At 48.3% G+C, this 21,535-nt stretch overlaps 1 protein-coding gene across 1 annotated transcript; it reads right to left on the bottom strand.

Annotated features, from left to right (window-relative positions):
* Nucleotides 1-1,958: 1,958 nt before the first annotated feature.
* LOC132402599 (uncharacterized) lies at nucleotides 1,959-20,917 on the bottom strand. The gene is made up of 3 exons (XM_059985500.1): nucleotides 19,036-20,917; nucleotides 5,896-7,140; nucleotides 1,959-4,510 (listed from the first exon to the last, which is right to left on the bottom strand). The coding sequence occupies exons 2-3, from the start codon at nucleotides 7,120-7,122 to the stop codon at nucleotides 3,701-3,703; spliced, it is 2,037 nt and encodes a 678-aa protein (XP_059841483.1). The 5' UTR covers nucleotides 7,123-7,140; nucleotides 19,036-20,917; the 3' UTR covers nucleotides 1,959-3,700.
* Between the last annotated feature and the right edge of the window lie 618 nt (nucleotides 20,918-21,535).

The raw sequence follows: 21,535 nt of genomic DNA, 5'->3' as shown, positions 1-21,535 counted from the left end.
GTCAGGATTAGTAGCTAAGCCACACATGAAAGCCAGGAACAGACTTGGTTGTCTGAAGCTATTTAAGATGCACAACATTGGGAGCATCTGATCGGCAGTGGGAGCTTGTCCTCATCATCACCCCGATTATAACCACCTTAAAAGAACCTGTAATAAACATTTCATTTGATATCAAGTTTCACAGTAAGATGCACAACATTGGGAGCACTACCTCCATACACCCCACCCTAACCTTAAGGAACCATCGTACACCTATGAACCTGTACGACTAAATAAAAAAAAGCTTTCCGGAGAGACAGAGTAGAAGTTTCAGATCGAGCACCTTCCACCAGAACATTGCTCCAGGTGCTCCTGTTTCCTCTCACACCCTACAGGCGTGTAAGGTGGGAGGAAGAATCTTGGGGCAGCTGATGAGAAGACCATGAAACATAGGAGCAGTATTAGGCCAAAACGTTGTCACCATTCCATCACGGCTGATTTATTTTCCCTCTCAACCCCCATACTCTTACGTCCTCCCTGTAACCTTTGACATCCTTATATCAATATTGATTCAATCAGAAAGACATGACAACAGTTATATCTTATTAGGAGTTTGCAGAGACTTGAAATGTCACCAATAACACTTTTTCTGTGGAAACTGTGGTAAACGATCAATGCAAATGATGAAGAGGTGAGGCTAACTCGAGGATCAAGGCATGCAGGTACAATGCAAGATCAGAGCGAGGTCAAGGCATGTTCAAAGAGAAGTGGTTGGAGCAAGGTTAAGACAGAATTAAGGAGTGCAGAGCCCAATGAAGCAATAGAGGCTACCTCAGTAAATATATTTTCGAGAAGGTTGGATAGATTTTTACATAGTAGGGGAATTAAAGGTTGTGGGGAAAAGTTAGGTAAGTGATGAATCTGTGGCCAGGTCAGCCATGATTTTATTGAATGGCAGAGCAGGCCTGACGGGACGGATGGCCTACTCCTGCTCCTATTTCTTATCGAGGAGTTTCTGAACCCATCGACCTACACAGAGAGCGAGGCTAAATCAATCCAAGTACCAGGATGATTTGGAAAGGTCGAGGATGGGATGGAATGTGGCAGTGGGGTCCAGGCCCAGATCGTATCAATGCGACAGGGTCTGGGTCCTAAGCCAAGGACAACCCAATGTTTGGACAATTTAAATGCTGGGCCAGATGGATTGAGACCGGAGACGAGCGCTGGGCCAGTTCTGCTGAGGCTATGGGCCTCGTGTCCGTAAGCTCCGCAACCCTTTGCTCCATTGTGTGATGACCTGAGGCTGAGGCTGTGGGCCTGCTCCAGGCTTTGTATCTGAGGACTCACTTTCGTTCTGAAGGCTATTTGCTCACTTTTATTGTTTGCATGATTTATATCTTTCTTCTCTCTGCATTTTTGGTGTTGAAGGTCTTTTGGGTTTCATGCTTTGTGGCTGTCTGTAGGCAGACAAATCTCAAGGTTGCATAATAGATACATCCTTTGATAATAAATGTACTTAGAACTGGCAAATTTCTACAGATGTACCATGAAGAGCATTCTAACTGGTTGCATCACTGTCCGGTATGGAGGGGCCTCTGTACAAGACCGGAAAAAGCTGCAGAAGGTTGTAAACTCAGCCATCTCATCATGCGCACGAGCTCCCCCATCACCTTCTCATTACCACCATTGGGGGGGGGGGGGTATAGGAGCCTGAAGGCACAAATTCAATGTTTTAAGGACAACTTCTTCCCCTCCACCATCAGATTTCTAAACAGTTCATGAACATTACTTCTGCTCTTTTCTTGCACTACTTTTTAAAATATATTTCTTAATTACAATTTTTAGTACACTTTATGTATTGTACTGTACTGCTGCTGCAAAACAACAAGTCTCATGACACACTATCTGTCAATGATAATAAACCTGATTCTGATCCACAGGCCAGACTGGAGCAGATGGAAGTAGAAAAAAAACACAAAATAATAAGAGAGAAGTGCCTTTAGATTATTTATTTAAGTATTCCTTTGGAGACAGAGATGCACATTCTGTGGTCCACTTTCATGTTGGGAGCAAATAATCGTTTTGCCGTATTTCTACATTTTCAGAGAGGCTGGAACCAGCATTTCCAAGTACCCAGAGTACATTCCAGATATCCCTCCAATTTGAGCTTCGCCTCACTCTGGCACTGGGGAAGGCCGAGGTCAAACAGCTTGGTGCGGGAATGCTGAGGGGAGTTTAAAAAGTCGTGCTTTCGCAGAACTGGGTGATGATGTGGTCACAGTTCACCCAGCCCCACCAATGTGTCTTCTACAGTTTACCTTTGTAAATTTGATACTCCATCACATCTCCTCTCCAACTCACACGGACGGTAGGCCCGTGTCGACCTCGAGGTGTCCTGACACTTCGGCTGGGATTGTCACATGGTTTCCTGGAGTTAATCATTCAGTCACAGGGTACGGTGTGACCAACAGCACTCTGCTGGGTTGCTACTTCAGTGGTGGCTGCTGGCAGTGAAGCGTGGCGACATTTGTCCACTGCACATCCTTGTGCGCGTTGGCTGTTAATGCGTTTCAATGGGGCGACGAACAAACTGATAGATGGCCCATTCTACTGTGACTTTGCCCATGGGATCTGTCTCTGCAAAGGTTCCCACAGTCTCGCCTCCAGAATGCAGAGTTCCCCCGACATTTTCCAAATCAATGCCACATGCCTAGAACCTCTGCTGCCAAGCTGACATTGCAACCGTGTCTAAATTGGGAAGTACTTTTGCAGCAGTAGAGCACAGGGATCTCTCCAGGACACAAGAGCTGCTGTGGAAATGCTGGGCAGTGCCTTGGGTCTGACTCAGTGATGATTACGCTGCTGTTACGCCTGCCTAAACCAGGACACAGCATGTCTTCCCTTGGCAAGGGGGAACTGTGCAAGACCTTATTCAATGCTACAAGCAATGGGGTGAACACATCCTGGAGGATCAAATCCATTTGTATCTGTAAAACAAAACTCTGCCCCATCGTGAATCAGGAGGAGGGACGTCCAATGGGACGTCCAGCTGGGTCATTACAAGAGGGACAGCACAGCCGAGTAGCGGTCAGCACACCCCTTCACAATGAAGATCAGGTTTCAATTCTCGCTGCTGCCTTTGAGGAGTTTGTATGCTCTCGCTGTGACCGTGCGGGCTTTCCTCCAAGTGGCCTCCCTCAATACAAAATGGATGGATTAGGGTTGGTCATTTGTGGGCACGCTATGTTGGCACCAGGTGTATGGTGGCATTTGGGGGCTACCCCTGCACAACCCTCGCTGATTTGACCCGACGCAGTACGATACATTTTGCTGTATGCTTCGATGTTTCAATGTACACATGACACATAAAGCTATTGGGCTTCTTTCTTGGGAATTATTGGAAGCCGTCCGCTGCCATAGGATGTCCAGACAACCCCTGGCACCTGCTGAGAAGGGACAGTGGTGTGTGCGCTGAGCTCCCAGCACCAAGGAGTCTTCATATCTGTCAGTCTGTGCACAGAACCCCAAGGCATTATCTGGCGGACGGGGGAAGGAGGGAGGGGACCATGAGCAACCGTGTGTTGACCCGCTCAGTGCGCAGTGCACAAGGCAAGGCTTCACATGGGTTTGCACTGCAGGGCAGCTCATTCACACTCCAGTGGAGGGCTGGCTGCTGGGGGTGGGGTGGGGTTGCGGGGAGACAGTGCTGGGCAAATGTGACCTACTGCTTCATTGCCAAAGGTGTGACCTCTTGCAGCGTCGAGTTGATGCGGTCAATCCTCTGCTGTATCTGGGCCTCAAACTCCTCCTTGTTCTTCAAGACCAGCTGCCTGACGGCCTCCTGGGCAACTGTGTAGCCCTCCTGGAACTTGGTGCGCTCCACGTTGAAGAGGGGGTCCGAGGGGCTCAGGCTGATGTAGGCCTCCAGGCTGGTGACCTGGTCCATCAGGTGCTTCGCGGAGACATCGACGTAAGTGCTGGCGATGAGGTGGCAGAGGCTGGCCACACTGCAGGCCTGGAAGGCCTCGGTGTAGATCATATCCTTGACGAAAGCATCCTGGGTGTAGCCGGGGATCAGCTCACAGCCCTCGCTGTCGCTGGCAAACTGGGTGACGGCATCATTGAGGGAGACCTGGATCAGGTTAGACATCATCTGGAAGAAGTTGGTCATCTTTGCCCACTGCGCCTTGACCTGGCTCAGGGCACCCAGACCTGTCACCAGCAGCTTGAGGGTGGTGTCATAGTCTATCTCCTTCACCTGGCACCTCTTCATGGTCAGCAGCACCTCATCGAGCTCCTTGGTCACCTTCTCCTTGCTCTCGGCTACCTTCTGGTAGTTCTCCCTGCTGATATCCAGCTGACACTTGGCTTGCTCCACCCTGAAGCAGGCCTGCTCCAGCACCATCTTGGACAGTCCCTCCTGCAACTGCTCCACCTTCTCCTCCCCAGCGGCACTGCTCAGATTGGGCGGCTGTGGTGCAATGGCAGGAGCCTTGATTGACTTCTTGACGTCCAACAGATACGCCTGCACCTGTAAGGAAAGAGTTACATTTGATTCCTCCTTGGTCTATGCTAAGATGTGTGACACAAAATGGCAGTTTGTCAGTCTGGGACATGGCAACGATTTGGGAAAGTTCATGGGGACCAGTCCACAGGGAGTGTTTTGGGGATTTAACGTGATCGTCGACAGTAGATCATGGAGAAGTGACAGTACATACCATATCTGATAGTAAATGACAGAGTATAATGAGGCAGCATGGTAGCACTGTGGTTAGTGCACTGTTCTACAGTGCCGGCCAGTAATCACCGACCAGGGCTCAATTCCCTGGGAGGAGTCTGCACATTCTCCCTTTCACCGTGTGGGTGTCCTGCAGGTGCCCTGGTTTCCCCCCACATTAGAAAGATGTACAGATTCAGGTTAATAAGTTGTGGCATGCTGTGTTGGCACCTGAACCACAGCGACACTTGTGGGCTGCTGTGCTGAATGGATTTGACGCAAGTGACGCATTTCCACTGTGCGTGTGACATGTGGCAACCAAGCTAATCTTCCTTTCCAGAAAATGTTTGCCTGGGAAATAATTAAAGGGTCTTGCGGGGTAGAAAAAGGGCCAAATCCATTGTGCATGTGCGAATCTTCTCTTAGGCTGGCTCGTGACTGGTGCTAAGACCTGGAGATAGAGACAAGGACATGGGGAGAGAGAGGGACTGGAAAAGCTGCTGGCAGTGGATTGTATGAAGTGGCTCAGTGATTGGTTGATAAGTACTATTTTGTCTCTCTTACTAATATATTAATCAGTTTTCCTTTTTCTTTTTTTTAATTCTTTATACAGAATATATAGATGTGGCATGGGAGCATGGTTGTTAGCACAAGACTATTACAGAGCCAGCAGCCCGAGTTCAATTCCCACTGCTGGCTGCGAGTTTAGATATTCTTCCCATAACCATATGGGTTTCCTCCCATATTCACAGGTTAGTAGGTCAACTGGTTGCATGGGTGTAATAGGGTGGCTTGGGCCTGTTAATAATTAGCCCTCAACTCCTGGTGGAGTCGTTGGGGCATCCTCATGACAAGCTTTTTGCACCGATCAGTTTGGTGATTGCTCATCACACGGCATTTCTTTTGCATCTGATATTTTTTGCGAGGTCGAGTTGCTAGCTCGACACTCAACCTAGCACAGATGGAGAGTGTGCAAGGGAGCCGGCCGGATTCGAACTCGGGACCTCTCTCCCTGAAGTCCAGTGCTGATGCCACTACTCCACCAGCCGGCAAGCTTGGGCTGTGCTGGATCTCTTAATAAAATTAACTCTGACCCCTTACAACTTTTAACACATGTTCAGTGACTTTTTCGTTTGTGGATATCTTTTGAATCAGAAACGAACAAAGGAGTAAGTTTTAAGATATTTTTGTTCCAGTACCTTGGTGTTCTGCTCCTGCAAGGAGGAGGCCAGGTCCCGCAGCTGGGCCTCGCTGGGCTTCTCAGCCTGGCCAAGCTGCTCCAGCCGCTGGCACAGATCGATGCCAACCTGGCACAGCTCCAGGCCAGCATTCCTGGTGTCTCCCTCCTTCTCCTGCTTCAGCTGATCCATGCTGCTCTGGAACATGGCACCACTGTCCGAGGGGGTGGTGCCCAGCTTTTCCGGGTCCAGGGTCCCACCGTCTGACACCAGGTCCTGGAGCAGCGCGCTGCCCATCACCATCTCCATGGCTCTCAGACAGAGTCCCACAGAGCTCCCGGGGCCCCCGTCCCCCTTGGCCTCCGCCTTCTTGTTCTGCAGCTTCTTCTTGAAGTGCTGCGTGGCCACATCAGTGATCTCCAGGGCCAGGCCTACGGGCTCAGTCAAGCCCGCCGCCACCAGTTCAGTGGCCAGGCTGCTGGTGAGGTCCAGCAGGGACTGGGTCACGTAGACCCCCACTAGGTTCTTCCCGCTCGGGATGGCCCGCACAGCTTTCCGGTACAGGGCACGCGTCTCCTCCATCCCGGCACAGGCTTCAACAAACTGGGCCTCCAGCCGCCCTTTGTCCCTCTCGGCTGCCACCTTCCGCGCCCGAGCCTCCTCCAGCGCCTGGCCGACCTCCTTGGCCTGGCGGTGGCACTCCGTGCGGGAGGCGGCACACAGCTCCAGCAGCTCCTGCACCAGGTCCATCAGCGAGGCAAACTCCCCCTCGACAGACGCCGCCAAGCCCTGGCACTGCTCAGCCACCTTCCTCAGGCTGTTCAGCCGACTGGGCAACATGGCCTTGACCACACTGGGTGGGCGGGCCAGAACTTGGACCGCGCTGGCCAGGTGCTTGGGGGCCGTCATTGTGTACAGGCGGATCTGGTCCATCTTCTTGTGGGCCTGCTGGAAGGCTTTCCATCCCTGGTCGCTCACCTGCATCAGGCAGGCGTGGAAAGAATCTGGCTGCCGCAGGGACCGTGACGAACCACCCACTGTGCCCAGCTTCACCTGGAAGGCCTCTGCCGCAGAGATGAAGATCAGCTCGCCCAGGACGGCAATGGAGAGGGGCCCCGGCGTCAGAAACTCCTCCCAGTTAGCGTACGGCTTCATGATCAGCTCCAGGTCCTTCCTGGCGTCCTCCGCCGCATCCAGCATTGCCATGCTGCTGACCTTGGCCAAGGCCTGGGGCCCGTCTGCTGCCATGGCAACCAGGCTGTTCACCTGGCAAGAGATGGGAAGATTGGGATGAGTCAGTAACCCAAAGATAAAGGGCAAAGTGTTAAAGATTAAAGATTAGCTTTCTCAGTTATGTGCCTATTAAAATATCAATACCGTGAAATGTATCACCCTGTTTCTACCCACTCTATCTGTCCCTCATAATTCCATCTGCCCTCACCACCTCCCTCCCTCAATTTCACTCTACCTTCCTCTCCTATCAGATCCTACCATCTGCAGCCCTCTGTCACCTCCCAGCCTCCGTTGCTATGTACACACTCTCCTCCTCCGTCTCCCTATCACCCCTCCTCAACTTGATGCACCCATTGTCAGCCTGCCCTTTGAAGGAAAAGACAGACCTATTAGCTTCATTAGGTAGAAGGTACAGGAGCCTCCAGACCCACATCACCAGGTTCGTGAATAGCTATTACCCCTCAACCTTCAGGTTCATGGACCAAAGGGGATAAATTCACTCACCTCAACACGGAACTATTCCCATAACCTATGGATTCACATTCATGGACTCTTCATCTCGTGTACTTAATATTTATTTATTATTATTATTTCTTTGGTAGACTAGTTGAACATTCAATTGGATATGGCTTTTCATTGATTCTACTATGGGTATTAGTCTATTATGAACTTATTGAGTATGCTCACAAGAAGAAGAATGTTTGGGGTTGTATGTGGTGACATACATGTACTCTGAAAACAAATTTACTTTGAATTTGATTTGCCACATGTACACTGAGTGGAACACATCGTTTGTGTTGATGATCAACAGACTCCGAGGATACGCTGGGGTCAACTGACAAGTGTCGCCACACTTCCAGCACTAATGTAGCACGCCCACAACTCACTAACCCTAACCGGTATGTCTTTGGAACGTGGGAAGAAACCGGAGCACTCGGTAGAAAGCCACTTGGTTACAGGGAGAATATACAAAGTCCTTATAGATGGCGGTGTGAACTGGAACCTACCCTACAGCTGGCACTATCGCGTGTCGCTACAGTGTCCGTTCTGGAGTGGCGGGAGAGCGCTGGTTCACGTTGGGCGAGTGGAAAGCTGTGGCATTACGTCCCTCACCAACACACCCCAGTACCCCAAGCCCCACCATTGAGAGATGTCCTTCAGACATCACCCCCTTGAGCTGTTGGATCTGTCACTATAAGACCACCAAAGGCCACTGGGTCTACTCTGTCATGACTGATCCATTCCCTCTCAACATCAATCTCCTGCCTGCTCCCCATAACCTTTCACACCCCGACTTATCAAGAAACTATCAACCACCACCTTAAATACACTCAATGACTTGGCCTTCACAGAGACCCATGGCAACAAATTCCTGATTAACCACCCTTTGGCTAATGACATTCCTCATCTCCATTCTAAATAGACATCCCTCCAACCTGAGGTGCCCTCTGGTCCTAGGCTCCTACAATATAGGGAACATCCTCACAACATCCACCCTATCAACATTTGATATTTCAGTAAGATCACACCTCATTCTTCTAAATTCCACTGAGTACAGGCCCAAAGCCATCAGATGCTTCTCATATGATAAGCTTATCATTTCTGAAATCATTTTGTAAACCTCCTCTGAACTGTCTCCAATGTCAGCACATCCTTTCTTAGATAAGGGGTCCAAAACTGCTCACAATACTCCAAGTGAAGCCTCACAAGTGCATTATAAAGCCTCAGCATTAAATATCTATTTTTATATTTATATGCTCTTGAAATGAATGATAACATTGCAGTTGCCTTCCCCAATTCAGATTCAAACTGCAAATTAACCTTTAAGGAATCCTGCACAAGGACTATCAAGTCACCTCTGAATTTTGAATTTTCTCCCTACTTAAAAAAAATCTACACTTTTATTCCTTTTACCAAATTATATCACCACAAACTTTACAACACTATTTCATCTGCCACTTCCTTGTCCATTCTCCTAATCTGTCAAAGTCCTTCTGCAGCCTTCCTGCTACCTCAATACTACCTGCCCCTCCACCTATCTTCATATTGTCCACAAACTTGGGTACAAAGCCATCAACCAAATCATTGACATATAACATAAAAAGAATCGGTCCCAACACAGACCCCTGTGGAACACCACTAGTTGCAGGCGGACAACCAGAAAAGGCTCCCTTTATTCCCATTCTTTGCCTCCTGCCACTCAGCCACTGCTTTACCCATGCTGGAATCTCTCCTGTAATACCATGGGCTCTTGTCTTAAGCAGCCTCATGTGTGACACTTTGTCAAAGGCCTTCAGAAAATCCAAGTACATAACCTCTACCAACTCTGCTTTGTCTATCCCGCTTGTTATTTCATCAAAGAATTCCAAAAGATTTGTCAGGCAAGATTTTTCCTTGAGGAAGCCATGCTGACTATGGCCTATTTCGTTATGTGCCTCCAAGTACTCCAAAACTACATCCTTAACACTCGACTCCAAAAGCCTCCCAACCACCAAGGTCAGGCTAATTGGCCTGTACTTTCCTTTCTTCTGCCTCCGTCCAGTGTGGAATGACACTTGCAATTTTCCATTCTTCCAGAACTATTCCAGAATCACACGATTCTTGAAAGATCATTACTAATGCCACCACAATCTCCTCAGCCACCTCTTTCAGAACTCTGGGGTGTAGACCATCTGGTCCAGGTGACTCATCTACCTTCAGACCTCCCAGTTTCCCATGCACCTTCTCCTTAGTAAAAACATTGCATTCACTTCTGTCCCCTGACACTCTCGAACTTCCGGCAACACTGCTAGTATCTTCCAGATAGAAGACAGATGCAAGATACTTATTCGGTTCACCTGTCACTTCCTTGATCCCCTTATTACCTCTTCAGCCTAACTTTCCCAGAGGTCTGAGATCTACTCTCACCTCTTATCTTTTATACATTTCAAAAACCTTTTGGCATCCTCTGATATTATTGGCCAGCTTACCTTCATATTTCATCTTTTCTTTCCTTATGGCTTTTTAGTTGCCTTCTGTTGGTTTTTAAAAGCTTCCCAATCCTCTAACTTCTCACTAATTTTTTTTTTACTTGATGGCTTTGACTTCCCTTGTTAGCCACATTAGTGGCATCCTGCCTTTGAAGTGGATGGCCTAGAGAAGCAGAAGACCCAAGGTCTGTTGCTGTAGCTCATCCCCTTCAAAGTTTGATATATTGTGTGTTCAGAGATGCTCTACTACACACTACCATTGTTACACTTGATTATTTGAGTTATTGTCACCTTCCTGTCAGCTTAAACCAGACTCGCCGTTTTCCTCTGACTTCTCAAAAACAAGCTGTTTTTTTCCCCACTGAACTGCCACTGTTTTTTTTTTGTTTATCACACTACGCTCTATAAACCCTAAAGATAGAAGTTTCTGAAAATACCAAGCGATTCTGAGATACTCAAACCACTCTGTTGGATACCAACAATCATTCCACGGTCAAAGTCATGTAGATCACATTTCTACCCTGATCTGATGTTTGGCCTGAACAACAGATGACCCTCTTGACCATGTCTGCGTGCTCTTATGCATTGAGTCGCTGCTACATGGTTGGCTGATTAGATGTTAGCAATAACGAGCAGGTGTATCTAATAAAATGGCCACTGAGTGTGGAATGGTACAGAGCAAGGACAGGCACTTCAGCCCTCGAAGTCTGTGCTGAACACAATTCCAAATTAAACTGACCCGACTGCACGTGATCCGCATCACTCCATTCCCTGCACATTAAAGCTTCTTGCTCCCTGCCATCTCATTTGCTTGCATTTGCATCCCTGCCGCCTGTTCCAGGCACCCACCACTCCACCCACAACCGTAAAACTTTACCTTATGTTGACACTCTGACTGTCTACCGTATGTAGACGCTCCAGAGAAAACAACCTAAGTTTGTCCAACCTCTCCTTATAGGCCATACCCTCTGACCTAGGCTGTTGCCTTGTGATTCTCTCCTGCACCCTTTCCAAAGCCTTCCAATTCCTTCCTGTAATTGGGCAACTGGTAATGAACTAAGTGTGTTAAAAATAGTTTGTTAAAAAGGCTGCTGCTGCTCCGTAGCAAACTCCTGGCTAAAGTTCAGTCCCTGGAAAATAAGCTGTGTGAACTGACAGCCTGAATCTCTGACCAGTGGGAAACAATGGAATGTAATGTTTTGTGCTTCGTGAAGACCTGGGCTGACGGAGGAGATACCAGATCATGCCACGGAGCCCTCTGGGTTCTCCATGTTCCGGGCAGACATGTCAAAAAGCCTCTCTGGGAAGAGGTGGGGTATGCTTCACGGTCAATAATGCTTGGTGCGATCCCCTGGAATGTGCAAGCCCTCAAGTTCTTTTGTTCCCCAGATATGGAGTACCTGGTGATGCTGTGTAGACCTTTCTGGCTGCCCAGGGAGTTCACGACAATTATTATCTCAGCAGTGTATATTCCGCTGCAGGCTGATACTGACCTGGCTCTCACAGAACTGTACGAGACCATCAGCACCCTGGAGACTGCACAGCCAGAGGCTGCCTTCACTGTCCCCGGTGACTTAAATAGAGCATCACTGACTAACGTCTCTCCAAAGTTTTGTCAACACATCCAGGTGAGCGCACAGGGAGATAGCATACTCAACCACTGATAATCTCCCTTCCACAATGCTTACAAAGTGCTGCTCCGTCCACTGTTTGAGAAGTCGGATCACTCCTCCATCTTGCTTCTGCCAATGTACAGGCAGAATCTGAAACAAGAGGCATCCATATTTAAAACCATTCACTGTTGGTCCAGCCAACGGCCTCCATGCTACAGGACTGCCTTGATGTCATCAACTGAAATGTCTTCCATGAAGAGGATGTCTTCGAGTTCACAGACGGGGTCACGAGTTTCATACTGAAGTGCATCAAGGACGTTGTTCCACCCCCCCCCCCCCCCCCCAAATCAGTCAGGGTCTATCTAAACCAGAAACCCTGGATCACAGTTCCGTGTGAGCAGCCCTTACCGTGCAAGATAGAAGTTACGTTGCCGGTAATCAGCAGGAACTCCAGAAATGCAGCTACGATCTACACAAAGTCATCAAGGCAGCGAAACAATACAGGGACAAGATCTAGACACAACTCTCCACCAACAACACACGCAGCTTATGGCAAAGTCTGCACACTGTCACGGACTTCAAAGCTAAGTGCAGTGGTGCTGTCAGTGTCACTGCCTGTCTCCCAGATGAGCTAAATCTTTCTTAAACTCTATCTGATGTCGTCAACACTGATCCTGAGGAGAGTGGCTGAAGAGACCTGCACCATGGTCATCTCTGAGGCTAAGGTACACAGATGTTTCCCACGAGTGGACAGTCGCAAGGCTGCAGGACCGGACGGCATCCCAGGGCGGGTACGCAGGATGTGCGCAGCACAACTGGCAGGTGTGTTTACTGACATTTGTAATCTCTCTCTCTCTCTCTCCCCCAGAGCAGAGTGCCCTCCTGCTTCAAAACGTCCACCATTGCCCTGTACCCAAAAAGACCAAGGTAGCATGTCTGCATGACTAACGTCCTGTCGCACTCACCTCAATAATAAACAAATGCTTTGAGAGGCTGGTCAAGGATTACATCTGTAGCAAGCTACCACCCACACTGGACCCCCGACAATTCAACGACCGACAAAACCGATCGACAGATGACACAATTGCCACAGATCTACACACTGCCCTTACACATCTAGAGAAGGATGCTTATGTGAGAATGCTGTTCTTGGACAACAGTTCAACAGCATAATTCCCTCCAGGCTCGACAAGAAGCTCAGAGATGTTGGCCTTCACCCTGCCTGGTGCAGCTGGATCCTGGACTTCCTATCAGATCACCGGCAGGTGGCAAGAGTGGGCTCCCTCACCTCTGCCCCTCTCACCTTCAACCCAGGTGCCCCTCAGGGGTGCGTCCTAAGCCTCCTCCTTTGCTCTCTGTATACCCATGACTGCATTGAAACCTGCAGCTCCAATTTGATAATTAAATTTGCTGATGATACTACACTGATTGGCCTTATCTCAAACAATACTGAGGCAGCCTACAGGAAAGACGTTATCACCCTGACACAGAGGTGTCAAGAAAACAACCTATCCCTCAAAGGAGCTGGTTGTGGACTCCAGGAGGAATGGAGACAGGCTCACCCCTATTGATATCAATGGATCTGGAGCTGAAAGGGCAAACAGCTTTAAGTTTCTCATCATAAACATCTCTGAGGATCTCACGTAGTCTGTACACACCAACTGTGTGGTGAGAAAAAGCACGCTTCTTTCACCTCAGACAGTTGAAAAAGTCCTTTCTACAGGGGCACAACTGAGAGCATCCTGACTGGCTGCATTACTGCCTGGTACGGCGAACTGTACCTCCCTCAATTGCAGGACTCTGCAGAGAGTGGTGTGGACAACCCAGCGCATCTATGGGTGTGAACTTCTCACTATTCAGGACACTTACAGAGACAGGTGCATCAAGAAGAATCAGTGGGGACCCCAGTCACTCCAACCACAACCTCTTTCCAGCTGCTACCCTCCAGGAAAGGGTACCGCAGCATAAAAGCCAGGATCAACAGGCTCGGGGACAGCTTCTTCCACCAGGCCATCAGACTGATTAATTCACGCTGATACAATTGTATTTCTATGATTTTTAGCTGTCCATTTATATTTATCATTATTATTGTTATGAGCAGAGAGACAACATCTGCTGGAAGTAAATTCCTTGTATGTGCACAGCTACTTGGTGATTAAAGTCTGATTCTGATACTATTTATTACATATTACTATACATTGCACATTTAGACGGAGACGTAATGTAAATATTTTTTACTCCATGTATATGAATGATGTTAAGTAATAAAGTCAATTCAATTCAAATACACCTGCAGTCTACACTATCTATGCTTCTCATAATCTAATGAAACTCTGTCAGATCTCCCCTTAGCCTTCGCTGCTCTGGAGAAAACAACCCAGGTTTGTCCAGACTCTTGATGATAGAACATGCTCTCAAGTCCTGGTGAACTGATTCTGCACCCTCTCCAGAGATCTACATCTTTCCTACAATGGGGTGACCAGACTAGCAGGCAATACTCTTAGGTACAGCCAAACTAAGGGTTTAATCCATCTGCAATACGATTTCCTGACTGTTAAACCCTAAGCCCCAGGCGACGAAGGACAGCTTGCCAGAGATCTAATGGAGGGTCTCGCCCCGAAACATATTCCTTTCCACAGATGCTTACTGACCTGCTGACTTTGTCCTGCATTTTGTATGTGTAACCCTTCACCATCCTGTCTACTTATGTTGACATGTTAGAGCCCAAGGTATCTCCCCATTATTTTGGGAATTGCTTTTAGTTAATTGACCTTCTGCCCCATCCTATAGAAAGTAACTTCAAATCCTCCAAGTCCCCAAGTCCCATATAATCAAGAAAGAAAAGATACAGTACAGTGTCTCCTCTACTGCCATGGTGAGAAGCACCTCATATTCTGTCTGGACAGCCTCCAACCTGACAGCATGAACATCGACTTCTCCAACTTCTGGGAATTTCTCCCCCCACCCCTTCTGCCATCTTGCTCCCCTCTTACCCCTTCTCTTCTGCTCACCTTCCTATCACCTCCCTCTGGTGTCCCTCCCCCCTCCCTTTCTCCCATGGTCCACCCTCTCCTACCAGATTCCTTCTTTTTCATCCCTTTACCTTTTCCACCTATCACCTCTCAGTTTCTCAATTCATTTCCCCCCACCTCACTCTCCCATCTTCCCCCTCACCTATCAACTGCCAGCATGTACTCCTCCCCCTCCTCCCACCATCTTCTTCCCTCAGTCCCAATGAAAGGCCTTGGACCAAAATATTGGTTCATTATTCCTCTCCATAAATACTGCCTGTCCTGCGGAGTTTCTCCAGTATTTTGGGTGAATCACCGTAAAGTTTATTTGGCAACCAAGAGACAGACTTCTGACTCCAGCCTAAGGACAGAATGTGGGAACTAAAAAACCAATGGGACATCCGAGCAACGATTTCTCCAGAACCTCATCCACCCCGATAGGAGTCCCAACACCCGACTCTCAGCACGTACAAGATGGGCCCAAGGGCCTGTTTCTGTGCTGTAGCGTTCTATGACTCTTAACGCCACCCACACCCACTCTCCAGTGGGTGTAGGACACTTTGAGATCAACAGCTGCATTGAGCAGTTAAAATGAATTTCAAAAACAGATGCCATGTTTGAAAGAAGCGTCTCTGAGGCTCCACCAAGCAGAATGGAGAAGGGAGAACAAGCGATGTAATCAGATGGATACAAGACACCAACAAGATTAGCGGCTGAGATGGGAACATGAGCACCATCCAAAGGGACATCAAGGGCAGTTTCTTCATATAAAGAACAGAGTAGTACAACACAGTACAGATCCTTCAGTCCACAATGTTATGCTGACCTCTTAACCAACTTAATCTGCCCCTCTCCTCCATTTTCCTTTCATCTATGTGTGTATTTCGAATGAGCTATCAGAAATAGTGGATGAGGTGGGCACATTTGAAAGTTATCCAGATAAGCACTGGCATAGTGCTTAGTGCAGACAGCATTGTGGGGGGAGGAAGGGGTAAGATGTGGACCATAACAAGATATAGGACCAGAACTGGGCCATTTGGCCCATCTAGTCTGCTCTGCCATTCAATCATGGGCTGAGCTAATTCTTCCACTGTTCTCTGCTTTTACCCCATATCCTTTGATGCCCTGGTTAATCAAGAACCTATCTCTGCCTTAGATACATCCAATGACTTGGCCTCCACAGCCACTCGTGGCAACAAATTTCACAGATTTATCACCCTCTGACTGGTAATTTCTCCGCATCTCAGTTCTATAAGGACGTCCTTCAATCCTGAAGTTGTGCCCTCTTGTCCTAGAATCACCTAACATGGGAAATAACTTTGCCATATCTAATCTGTTCAGGCTTTTTAACATTTAGAATGTTTCTATGAGATCCCCCCTCATTCTCCTGAGCTCGGGAATACAGCCCAAGAGCGGCCAGACATTCCTCATATGGTAACCCCTTCATTCCTGGAATCATTCTCGTGAATCTTCTCTGAATCGTCTCCAATGTCAGTACATCCTTTCTAAAATAAGGAGCCCAAATCTGCACACTATACTCCAAGTGTGGTCTCATGAATGCCTTATAGAGCCTCAACATCACATCCCTGCTCCTATATATTCTACACCTCCGGAAATGAATGCCAACATCACATTCGCCTTCTTCACCACCAACTCAACCTGGAGGTTAACCTTTAGGGTATCTTGCACAAGGACTCCCAAGTCCCTTTGCATCTCTGCATTTTGAATTCTCTCCCCATCTAAATAATAGTCTGCCTGTTTATTTCTTCCACCAAAGTGCAAGACCATGCACTTTCCAACATTGTATTTCATTTGCCACTTCTTTGCCCATTCCCCTAGACTAAGTCTCACTGCAGGCTCTCTGTTAGTATCTCCTTTGATATCAGTCGCCTGCTTCCTCTGATATTCATCTTTTCCTTCCAAATGACCTTCTTAGTTTCCTTCTGCAAGTTTTTAAAAAGCTTCCCAATCCTCTATCTTCCCACCAGTTCTGGCTTCCTTGAATGCCCTCTCTTTTGCTTTTACTTTGGCTCTGACTTCACACGTCAGCCACGGTAGTGCCCTTCTTCCCTTTGACAATTTCTTCTTATTTGGAATATATCTGTCTTGTACTTCCCTCATTTTTTGCAGAAACCCCAGCCATTGCTGCTCTGCTGTCTTTCCTGCAAATATCCCTTTCCCGTTAACTTCAGCCAGTTCCCCTCTCATGCCATTAGTTAACTGACGGGGGAGTGCAGCAATAAAAGGATTCTACAACTGTGACTGGCAGGGTGCTGCAGGGGCGGCTGGGCTGGTGGTCCCGACTGGCATCAGTGACCGGGCAAAAGGCTCAAGTATCACGATTCCAGGTTTACTAGTGATGCAACACCGGGTGGAAGGGTGACCATGTGGTGGATGTAGGGGGGCTTCGGGGCAATGGCAAAGGGGAGTCAAGAACATTGCAGATGGAATATAATGTCAACTGCAGGAAAGAATACAAACAGGAATAGGCCACTAGGTCTCTCAAACCTGCTCCACCAGTCATTCTGATGGTGGCTGTTTTCCTCCAATCTGCACTTTCTTGGGTCTCTTCCCTATAATTCTCAAGTCCCTAATTTTTCAAAACTGCCTCCACTCCAGCCTCAGAGTAGAAGGACAATCACAGAATAGAGATGAGGAGGAATTTCTTTAGCCAGAGGGTGGTAAATCTGTGGAATTAATTGCCACAGACAGCTGTGGAGGCCAAGTGACTGGGTGTATTTGAAACAGAGGTTGATAAGTTTGTGAACAGTCAGGAAACAAAGGATTACGGGGAGAAGGCAGGAGAATGGGGCTGAGAGGGATAATAAATCAGCCATGATGGAATGGGAGAGTAGTATTGATGGGCCGAATGGCCCAATTCTGCTCCTGTGCTTTATGGTCATGTGGAAGTAGTCAGAAGATGAGATAGTTTTGAAACAGAGTGGTGTTGATGTTCAGCTGGACCTGACTTGGAGAGGACCCAGCACAAGGCCAGAATCATTTTGTTCCACTCACATGGAGGGAGGCCGCTGGAATATTCTGCACAGGTCCAGTCTCCTCACCTGGGGAGGGTTAGACTTCCCACCGGGAGGGCAACAGAGGGTTGTTCCCTGGGGTAACCACGAGGAAATCTGCAAATGCTGGAAATTCAAACAACAACACACACAAAATGCTGGTGGAACACAGCAGGCCAGGCAGCATCGATAGGGAGAAGTGCTGTTGACGTTTCGGGCTGAGAACCTTCGTGTTCCACCAGCATTTTGTGTGTGTTCCCTGGGGTACTGTGTTTGTCACAGGTAAAGATTCTGTGTACTTGGTGTCTCAGAATGGGAGTTGATGGTAGAGAGTGAACATCTCTCCCTGACTGGGGTGTCATGGGTTGATGGGGAAAAGGGGTGGATGTAACACTCGGGCAGAGACGAGAAGACAAGGAGAACCTCCGCTTCAAATAGACCCAGTGATTTGGCCTCCACAGTCACCTGTGGCAACGAATCCTACAGATTCACCACCATCTGGCTGCTGGAGAGAACTCCAGGATCCCTGTATTTGCCTAGGTTGCTTTGTCTGCATTTCTAGACTGGTTCCATAAGGCAGTTATAGCCAGGGTGGCAATGGGACAAACTCCCCCTGCCTAATAGACGATCCCAATGGCATGCCACTTAAATAGCCTGACAACCAAGTCCAGCTCTTCTCACCACATATCCATTCTCCAGTCATTCCCCTCCCATCTCCCCTCCTCACCCTCTCTCCACCCCCTCACACCATCCCCCTTTCCCTATCCCTCTTTCTACTACTCCCTCCCTCTGTCCTCTCCTCTTTCTCCCTCGCTATCTACCCTTCTGACCCCCCCCATCCTCCCTCCCCTCTTCTCCTCCTAACCCCCTCGCCACTTCTCCTTCCTCCTTTCCTCACTTTCCATCTCTCCCCCCTCGCTTTCTACCTCCCCTCCCTCCCCTTCTTTCCCTCTTCCTCCTTCTCCCTCCCCATCTCTCTTCCTCCTTCTCCCTCCCTTCCTTTCTCTCTATCTCTCCCCTTCTCCCTCTTGCTTCCCTATCTCCCTCTCTCCCTAACCCCCTCTCCTCCCTCATTTTCTACCACCTCTTCTCCCTCCCTACTTCCCCTTCTGTTTCCCTCTCCCTCCCTCCTCTCTCGCTCTCCCTCTTCCTCCCCCTGCTCCCTCCCCCCTCCGCCTCCGCCTCTCCCTCTCCCTGTCTCTCTGACACAGACACGCACAAACACTGCCTTCACATGTCGGCGTGTGCTCGCTGCATCCAGGGCGGGGCTGCCTGCGTACAAGAAGGGTAGGAATAGCAGGATAGCACAGGAATAATGTACCTCGGGTTCTACAGACGGGGCGAGGATTGCGCTCTGATTCAGCGAGGGTCACGCCGCGACCGCTGTCGACATACAGAGTCTCCAAGTCAGGGCTTGCCGACGTTCCCAGCTCCTCGCAGCCAGGGTCGGCTGGGCGGTCTGATTTCCTGTCACATGCCCAGCGGCCTCGCAGCTGCTTGTCCTGAAGTTTAAAAAAAACCTTGCCGGTCCGGTTCTCTTCCACCCGCAACTGCAAATCACACCTGCAAAACCGGAACCATTGCAGCTGAATTTATTCTCTCTGATGACGTAAACTTTGCAACAGCGGTGCAGTACGGACATAAAATTACTATAGATTACAAAATAAATAGCGCGAAAAAGAAGGGAATGCCAAGGTAGCACCCGCAAAATGCTGGAGGAACTCAGCAGGTCAGTTCTGATGAAGGGTCACAGCCATAAACACTCGTTTCCATCGATGCTGCCTGACCTGCTGAGTTCCTCCAGCATTTTGTGTGTGTTTCTCTGGATTTCCAGCGTCTGCAGAATCTCTTGTGTTTAGGGATATTAAGAGTTCATGGGTTCATTGTGGATGCAGAAATCCGATGGCAGAGGGGAAGAAGCGGTTTCTGAAGCATTGAGTGCGTGTACCTCCTCCCTGATGGTAGTAATGGGGAGAGAGCAGGTCCTGGACCAGATGGTGTACACCCTGTTACCGTTGTCCAGGCATCGGTAATGATCCTTCAAGATCACTGGATTCTGGAATGGTTCTGGAAGACTGGAAAATTGCAAATGTCACTATACTTTTCAATGAGGGAGAGACGCAGAAGAAAGGGAACTATAGGCCTGTTATTCTGACCTCGGTGGTTGGAAAGATGTTGGAGCTGATTATTAAGGATGAGGTCTCAAGGTACTAGGAGACACATGGTAAAATAGGCTGTAGTCAGCAGGATTTCCACAAGGGAAAATCAACACCTAACAAATCTGTTGGAATTCTTTGAAGAAATAACCAGCAGGATAGAGAAAGGTTGATGTTGTGTACAGTACTTGGATTTTCAGAAGGCCTTTGCCAAGGTGCCACACACGAGGCTGTTCCCACTTGCTTCAAAAAGGCGACAATGATACCAGTGCCTAAGAAGAATATTGTGGCTGTCTTAATGACTATCGCCCAGTAGCACTCACATCTACAGCGATGAAATGCTTTGAGAGGCTGGTCATCACTAGACTGAACTCCTGCCTCAGCAAGGACATGGACCCACTGCAGTTTGCCTATTGCCACAATAGGTCAACAGCAGACACAATCTTAATGACTCTTTACACGGCCTTAGATCACCAGGACAACACAAACACCTACATCAGGATGCTGTTCATCAACTATAGCTCAGCATTTTATACCATCATTCCCAAAATCCTGATTGATAAGTTTCAGAACCTGGGCCTCTGTACCTCCCTCTGCAATTGGATCCTCGACTTACTAACCGGAAGACCACAATCTGTGTGGATTGGTATAATACTCCTCCTTGCTGACGCACCTCAGGGGTGTGTGCTTAGCCCACTGCTCTACTGTCTATATACCCATGACTGTGTGGCTAGGCATAGCTCAAATACCATCTATAAATTTGCTGATGTTACAACTATTGTTGGTAGAATCAGGTGGTGACGAGAGGGCGTATAGGAGCGAGATATGCCAACTAGTGGAGTGGTGTCGCAGCAACAACCTTCCACTCAACGTCAGTAAGATGATTGTGGACTTCAGGAAGGGTAAGACAAAGAAACACATGCCAATCATCAGAAGGATCAGAAGTGGAGAGAGTGAGCAGTTTCAAGTCCCTGGGTATCAAAATCTCTGAGGATTGGTCCCAGCATATTGATGCAACTATAAAGAAGGCAAGACAGTGACTATACTTCATCAGGAGTTTGAAGAGATTTGATATGTCAATAAAAACACTCAAAAACTTCTATAGATGTATCGTGGAGAGCATTCTGACAGACTGCATCACTGTCTGGTGGTGGGGGGGGAGCTACTGCACAGGACTGAAAGAAGCTGCAGAGGGTTGTAAATTTAGTCAGCTCCATCTTGGGTACTAGCCCCAATGTATCCAGGACGTCTTTAAGGAGTGGTGTCTCAGAAAGATAGCGTCTATTATAAAGAAATCCCAGCGCTCAGGCCATGCCACTTTCTCACTGTTACCATCAGGTAGGAGGTACAGAATCTTAGAGTTATATTGGCTTGTCATTCCTGATTCCTGGAAGAACCCTTAGGATCAGAAAATAAACAGAGATCCGACAATTGGTGCCCAAATGCAGGACGATGACTTGAAAAAAAGGCTGAGGAAGGAAGTTTTAGGTGAGCAGTGGGAGGCAGGAATTTCCTCTGTTCCTTAATTGGCCATGAAAAAATATGTTCAGTGCATCATTTAAAGGGAGTTTAAGAGTGAGCAGAGTCATGGTTGTACAACCTGTGTTGGGCCGGTATGAATTATTGGAAACCCAGTGTCTGATATTATAGTTACAACTGGGTGAT

This window comes from Hypanus sabinus, chromosome 12, assembly GCF_030144855.1.
Source record: "Hypanus sabinus isolate sHypSab1 chromosome 12, sHypSab1.hap1, whole genome shotgun sequence".
In the NCBI taxonomy this organism is placed as follows: domain Eukaryota; kingdom Metazoa; phylum Chordata; class Chondrichthyes; order Myliobatiformes; family Dasyatidae; genus Hypanus; species Hypanus sabinus.
This window is presented reverse-complemented; position numbering and strand designations above follow the sequence as displayed.

What these genes read in the sequence shown, in the direction of transcription:
- LOC132402599 (XM_059985500.1), bottom strand. Translation starts at nt 7,122, where the DNA reads ATGGCAGCAGACGGGCCCCAGGCCTTGGCCAAGGTCAGCAGCATGGCA. An exon ending in TGCAGGAGCAGAACACCAAG is followed by an intron (nt 4,511 to 5,895) that starts GTACTGGAACAA and finishes CTTTCCTTACAG; the next exon opens with GTGCAGGCGTATCTGTTGGA.